Here is a 7,500-nt window from a genome sequence, read left to right on the forward strand (position 1 = left end):
CTCACTTGTTCCTCACATGTTCCTCACATGTTCCTCACTTGTTCCTCACATGTTCCTCACTTGTTCCTCACTTGTTCCTCACATGTTCCTCACATGTTCCTGACTTGTTCCTCACTTGTTCCTCACTTGTTCCTCACATGTTCCTTACATGTTCATCACTTGTTCCTCACATGTTCCTCACATGTTCCTCACTTGTTCCTCACTTGTTTATCACATGTTCCTCACATGTTCCTCACTTGTTCCTCACTTGTTCCTCACTTGTTCCTCACTTGTTCCTCACTTGTTCCTCACATGTTCCTCACATGTTCCTCACATGTTCATCACTTGTTCCTCACATGTTCCTCACATGTTGCTCACATGTTCCTCACATGTTCCTCACTTGTTCCTCACTTGTTCCTCACATGTTCCTCACATGTTCCTCACTTGTTCCTCACATGTTCCTCACATGTTCCTCACTTGTTCCTCACTTGTTCCTCACTTGTTCCTCACATGTTCCTCACTTGTTCCTCACATGTTCCTCACATGTTCCTCACTTGTTCCTCACATGTTCCTCACATGTTCCTCACATGTTCCTCACTTGTTCCTCACATGTTCCTCACTTGTTCCTCACTTGTTCCTCACATGTTCCTCACATGTTCCTCACTTGTTCCTCACTTGTTCCTCACATGTTCCTCACTTGTTCCTCACATGTTCCTCACATGTTCCTCACTTGTTCCTCACTTGTTCCTCACATGTTCCTCACTTGTTCCTCACTTGTTCCTCACATGTTCCTCACATGTTCCTCACTTGTTCCTCACATGTTCCTCACATGTTCCTCACTTGTTCCTCACATGTTCCTCACATGTTCCTCACTTGTTCCTCACTTGTTCCTCACTTGTTCCTCACATGTTCCTCACATGTTCCTCACTTGTTCCTCACATGTTCCTCACTTGTTCCTCACATGTTCCTCACATGTTCCTCACTTGTTCCTCACATGTTCCTCACTTGTTACTCACATGTTCCTCACATGTTCCTCACTTGTTACTCACATGTTCCTCACATGTTCCTCACATGTTCCTCACTTGTTCCTCACATGTTCCTCACATGTTCCTCACATGTTCCTCACATGTTCCTCACTTGTTCCTCACTTGTTCCTCACATGTTCCTCACATGTTCCTGTTTGAACGAGTCGGACCCAACAACCTGCTGCTGCTTCACACACACTCACTACACAACATGTTTTACAGAGTTCATGATGAATATGAGACTTGACATCAGAACCTTCTGTGACATCACGTTACCTCCGTCCAGCAGAGCCAGGACGGCCAGGATCAGGAAGGGGGCGCTCTTCCCCACAAACTCGTACATCACACTGCCGAACGGAGCTCCGACTGCAACACAACACACACAAACAGACACACACTGGTTATATAAATAAATGTAGAATGCACAACAACAGGACACGAACACACATGTACAGTCTGACATGATACTGTGTGTGTGTGTGTGTGTGTGTGTGTGTGTGTGTGTGTGTGTGTGTCTCACTCAGCACTCCCATAGCCAGTCCTCCCAGGGCCATGCCCATGGCGATGCCTCTCTCCTCGTCATCTGTGTACACACTGGCCAACATACCCAGACCTACACACACACACACACAGACACACACACACACACAGAAGAGGAGATGCAAACATGATGGAGCTGTGATGACGTGAGGAAGACTCAGGAAAACGCAGACGTGACACGTGATTGACACTATTGTTGCTTGTGTGTATTTGTTAGTTTGTGTGTTTGTGTGTTTGTGTGTTTGTGTGTTTGTGTTTACCTGCAACCGAGGAGAAGGACGAGCCGATTCCCTGCAGCGAGCGAGCGAAGAACAGCAGAGCGTACGTCCCTGAGAACGCAAACACTGACACACACAGACACACATGATATTGTGCACTGTGTGTTTGCATGTGTGTGTGTGTGTATGCATGTGTGTCTGTGTGTGTGTGTGTGTGAGACTTACTGATGGTGGACACAAACATGATAAAGAATCCAGCGAACATGGGGATGTGATACCCGACCCTACAGAGAGACACATAAGCTCCATAAACACTCGTCTCCACCTGAAGCCAAAAGCTCTCAGATACAAACGCTGCCATCTTGTGCTGTGGCATCGAGGCCCCGCCCACAATCACTCTCAACCAATCATGGGTCAGTCATGATTTATCAGTGATAAGAACTAGAACAGAAACATCTGTATTCACATCTGTGCTCCTGGTGAAGGCCTCTGACTCACCTGTTGGTGAGCGGGCCCACGAAGGGGTTGACACACAGCTGGACCAGAGCTTTAGAAGCAAAGAGGAGACCCACACGCACGTTCTCCTCCTCCAGGAAGGAGCTGTCCTGGAGACAGGAGGAGTCCTGAGAGGAGGAGGAGAGGAGAGGAGAGGAGAGGAGGAGGAGAGGGGAGGAGGAGAGGAGAGGAGGAGTAGAGGAGGAGGAGAGGAGAGGAGAGGAGAGGAGAGGAGAGGAGAGGAGAGGAGAGGTTTTGGTTTTTCAAAATCCATTTATTTTCTATTTCCAGGAACAAAAACACTTCTTACGTCAGCCACCAGCTGTACACCGCAACCAAACAAGGTTAATAAATACTACATATAGATTATTTTCGATATATACACACACACACACACACACATGTACATACCCACTCACACATCCATACTAACTGTCGTATCTCAAATTACAGGTTAAAAATCAGTTCCCCTTCATCCCCAAGGGTGCATAGAATCCCCGCAACAGCCCATATGCGGCTAAATGTCATCAAATTGTCCATCATTTTGTAGTAGGCGTGTTCTACTCTGAGTCTGGCTTTCAGAAATCCAACCAGTATTGGCGCCGGATGCACGCTACCAGTGTCCAGTGCTTGGTTCCTCCGTGTCAGCCAAATGGCTAGCTTTGCAGAACCAGAGACAAAGTTTACCAGGTTGTGTACAGCTTTTTCCTTTGCAGAATATTTCGGACCATAAATGAACAAACCAAAAGAAAATACCTCTCCCAGGCCCTGAAACCACCCTTTCAACACATTAAAAAGTGCTTCCAGCCGTGGACACTGAACAAATAAATGTTCCAGTGTTTCAGCTTGGGAGCAGAACGTACACCCCTCCCCCAGCTCCGGATCAAGGTGCGCTCTGTATCTGTTTGTAGCTATCGCCCCGTGCACTACCCTCCACTGGAGGTCTGCTGTCCGTTTTTCAATGGGCAGCTTGTACAAGGCCCGCCAGCTGCCTTTCGGAGAAGCCTCTGGCTCCAATAGCCCAGTCCACCTCGACTCTCTCATCTCTTCCAGAGAGTGCAAATTACGAACCTTTACACAGGTCTGGTAGACAGACTTTTTTCCCACAGTCTGAAAGCTGTCTAGGTGAGGAGTTGGGAAGGACAACAACTGACCACGCCTCTCCTGCCACTCCCCAACAGCTGGGCTGATGAATAAGGAGGGGAAACTGTATTCCGAGTCATCACTCCACTGGTCACACAGAGTATTGTTGCTTGCAAAGACTCTCATGGTTTGTGGCAGGGCGGCACAGACCTCCTCCAACACTTTGTTTATCAGTCTGGTAGAGTTGATATTGCTGTTCGCTCTCAGGGTATCCACCGATGTTGCTGTCATCTTTATCAGATGGCCCAGTTTGGTGCATCCAGCTCGTCTGAGGTTGTCTCTGAGGCTGGCAGACTGCAGTGTTTCCGACCTCATAAAGTCATTGAAGAACAGCGGTTCCTCAAACAGCCACAAACCAGGTGTTTCATTGTTTTCTCTACTGACATGAAAAATCTGCCATGCATCTAACATTGACTTGTAAAACGGGGTCAGCCCGGTGAGATCCATGTCCTCCGTTCTTAAAAGGAAGAGATGTTTGTCGTAGCCCAATCTTCCAGCTCTCCTCAGCAGCAGACGTGCCGCATCAACCCACCTCGGCCCACAGTTGTACAGTAGTCTTTGAGCTGCCCGAAGGCGAAAAGCGGCAATTTTGGACTTGATGTCCACCAGTCCCTGTCCTCCTTCCACCACCGGCAGATAGAGGACTGCTGCCCGAACCCAGTGTTTGCCAGACCAGAAGAAATCCAGTATGGCTCTTTGTAGTTCCTCAATTAGTCCTCTCGGTGGCGTCAGAGCCGTAAGCCTGTGCCAGAGAGTCGAGGCAACCAGACTGCCGGCAACCAAAGCTCTTCCCCTATAGGACAGCTGGGGTAGCAACCATTTCCACTTAGACAACCGAGCACACACCTTCTCCTTCACTCCCTCCCAGTTTTTTGTTAGAAACACATCGCTACCCAAAAATACACCCAAAACTCTTAACCCCTCCTTCCCCCACTCAAGACCACCAGGCAGACTTGGTATTGCTTGCCCGCTCCACTGTCCCACCAACAAAGCCTCGCTCTTTTCCCAGTTCACCCGTGCAGAGGAAGCCTTACAATACAGTGACAGTGCTTCTTGTAAAGAGGACACATCTTGTTGATTAGAGACCACCACATTTACATCATCTGCATATGCAGAGACTATGAGGGAGTACTCGGGATCTGGGAAGCCAGGCAGCGAGAGGCCACTGATCTTACCCCTCAACCTGCAAAGCAAAGGCTCTATGGCCAGACTGTATAACTGCCCAGAGATTGGACAGCCTTGTCTTATCCCCCGCTGTACCTGGATTGGTCTGGTCAGCCCTGTCCCCATCTTTATCATGCATTGTGCACCATTATATAATAGGCTGAGCCATGCAATAAACCCATCACCTAAACCAAAAGCTCTTAAAGTGTCAAATAAATAAGAGTGATCTACCCTATCAAAAGCTTTCTCTTGATCCAAAGAAACAATTCCACAATTAAACTCATATTTTTTACATACATCCATAACATCTCTAATCAGAAAAATATTGTCCATGATTGTCCGATCTGGTATACAGTACGTTTGGTCTCTGTGGACAATCATCTCCAAAATGTTTTTTAGTCTGTTGGCTAAGGCTTTTGAAAGTACCTTGTAGTCTGTGCACAGGAGAGCAACGGGCCTCCAGTTTTTAAGTAAGGCCAAATCTCCTTTCTTTGGCAGCAGGGAGATTACTGCTCGCTGACAAGAGACAGGAAGTGAACCTGTTCTCAAACATTCCAAAAGGACGCCATGTAGGTCCGGACCAATGATGCTCCAGAATCTCCTTAGCAGATCATTGGAGAGACCATCAATCCCTGGCGCTCGTCCTGATGCCATCTGGTTCACCGCTTCTGTCAGCTCCTGCAGAGTTAGCTCAGAGTCGAGGGCAGTTTTCTCCTCTTGGCTAAGCTGGGGTAGTCCCTGCAGCAGCTCCTCACGGGACTCCATGCAGCAACTTTCCTCACCAAACAGGTCGGTGTAAAAAGCTGACGCCTGGCTCCTCATCTCGCCTGGACAGGTGGTTATTCCGCCCCCTGGGAGTCTAATGCAGGTGAGCTGTCTTCTTTGTGCAACTGATCTTTCAAGATCGAAAAAGAAAGCAGTTGGTGCATCCATGTCTGTTAGATGAAGCAGCCGGGACCTCACGAGAGCTCCCTTAACCCTCTCCTGCAGGTATGAGCTCAATTTCAACTTTTTTTCCTTCAGTAGTGTTTGACCTGTGGTGGAATCTGCAACTAAGCCCTCCTCTATGTTTATAATGCTATCCTCCAGTTCTTGAATGACTGCTTTAGCTGTGGCAGTGGAGTATGAGGTGTACTGTTGGCAAAACACACGAATTTGTGCCTTGCCTATCTCCCACCAGAGCTTTAAAGAACTGTAATCTGTTTTTTTATTTTTCCACTGGCGCCAAAACAGCTCAAAAGCTTTACAGAACGCAGTGTCTTGCAGCAGTTTGTTGTTAAAACACCAGTAGGATTTAACCCTCTCCCCTGGTGAAATTACTAACTCTATGCTAACCAGATGATGGTCTGAGAAACCAACCGGGCTAATGATGCTGTCACTTAGTCTGGCTCGAAGGTTTTGGGATATAAGCAACATGTCTAGTCTGGCTGCCGTCACCCTGCTTTCTCTGACCCTCATCCATGTATATTGTCTGGCTATTGGATGCTTTAACCTCCAGGTGTCAACCAGATCTTGCTGTTTAATAAGACTGTTAAGGGTCTGCGCTGACTGGGGGTGAGGTTCTTCACTGGTCCGGTCCTTAGTAAAATCTAGAGTACAATTGAAATCACCTCCGACAATTAGCTGATCCTGCTGATAGTTTTTAAGTTCGTTTTCTAGTAACTTAAAAAAGCGTACTCTCTCTGCACCTTGATTAGGGGCATAGACGTTCACAAAAACCAACACTGTATTTTCTATTTCTGCTTTTACTAATAACAACCGCCCCTTCACTAATTCTGTAACGGATAAGATGGTTGCATTTATTGTTTTGGTGAACATTACAGCTACTCCTGCAATGAAGTTGGAGCCATGGCTTAAGGCATGAGGACCCCTCCACCATAAACCCCAGTCTACTTCATCACTCGATGTTGTGTGTGTTTCCTGCAAAAATAACACATCAATGTGTTTTTGAGCCGAGATCTCTGCTATAACAGCTCTTTTTTTACTTTCTCTTCCCCCGTTAATGTTAAGTGACCCTATTTTTAATTTCCTCATAGAAAAGTCAGAAAAGAAAATAAACAGGAAAAATACAGAAATCAGTGAAGAAGAAAACACCAAGTGATGCATGATTATTTTACAGTGCTCCTCGTCTGTCTCGTTGTTTTTCCTTTAGCCTGTTTCCTCAGGGTTGTCATGTGTTTTTTCAGACGGAAACGTTTCTTCTCGTCGAGCTGATCCAACCCATACTGTCTTTTCAGAAACGCCACCGATCTAATAAATTTTTCTGTATCATCAAATTACTCTTCCACTTTGGCTACTCTCGCATAGGTTACGTCAAGAAAGTTGTTTATTTCTTCCAAAGTGTAGAGGGAGATATCTCTAGCTGGGGTCCCAAAAGATGCTACACTCTCTAGGTCTGACTCCTCCTCCATCTCTTCACCTGGGGCCTGACTGGCTGGCAGACTCTGTCCCTCATCGTTGTTCACACAGTGATCTGTGGCACCTGAGGGACCTGCCTCCTCAACATGTGGCATTTCTGCAGCTGCAGACTGGGAGGATTTCTCTAGGTCCTCAGACACACGCAATTTCTTGGACAGACTCTGCCCCTCTGACTTCTCTGCTTCAGGCTGTGAACCGTCCCCCCCACTCACTGCATCACCGCCACTTAAGGCTCTGCCGCGAGTGGGCTTTGACACTCCAGCGCGAGGAGCGTCCTCCGCTGCGGCGCCGGGCGCTGTTTCCGGTTCAGCGCCGGCCGCCGCCCCGGTCCCCGAGCCGCTCGGCTCAGTTTCCGGTTCGGTGCTCGGTGCCGCCGCGGCCCCCGAGCCGCCAGGTGCAGCCGCTGCTTCGGTGCTATGCGCACCTGCCGCCCCTTCGGCAGTGGCAGCGGCAGCGGCAGCCGCCGCATCCTCCGCCCCTTTGGCAGCGGCAACGGCAGCGACAGCCGCCGCATCCGC

At 48.3% G+C, this 7,500-nt stretch overlaps 1 protein-coding gene across 1 annotated transcript in view; it reads right to left on the reverse strand.

The window, feature by feature from the left end:
• LOC133002396 (chromaffin granule amine transporter) overlaps positions 1 to 7,500 on the reverse strand; it is a 17,557-nt gene that overhangs the window by 4,688 nt on the left and 5,369 nt on the right. The window contains exons 3-7 of the mRNA XM_061072196.1: positions 2,261 to 2,385; positions 1,988 to 2,046; positions 1,805 to 1,888; positions 1,525 to 1,617; positions 1,281 to 1,370 (exon numbers count right to left, since the gene is read on the reverse strand). Coding sequence (XP_060928179.1) covers positions 1,281 to 1,370; positions 1,525 to 1,617; positions 1,805 to 1,888; positions 1,988 to 2,046; positions 2,261 to 2,385 — 451 coding nt within the window. The remainder of the gene's footprint in view (positions 1 to 1,280; positions 1,371 to 1,524; positions 1,618 to 1,804; positions 1,889 to 1,987; positions 2,047 to 2,260; positions 2,386 to 7,500) is intronic.

The sequence above is a fragment of the Limanda limanda genome, chromosome 5, assembly GCF_963576545.1.
Source record: "Limanda limanda chromosome 5, fLimLim1.1, whole genome shotgun sequence".
Lineage (NCBI taxonomy): Eukaryota > Metazoa > Chordata > Actinopteri > Pleuronectiformes > Pleuronectidae > Limanda > Limanda limanda.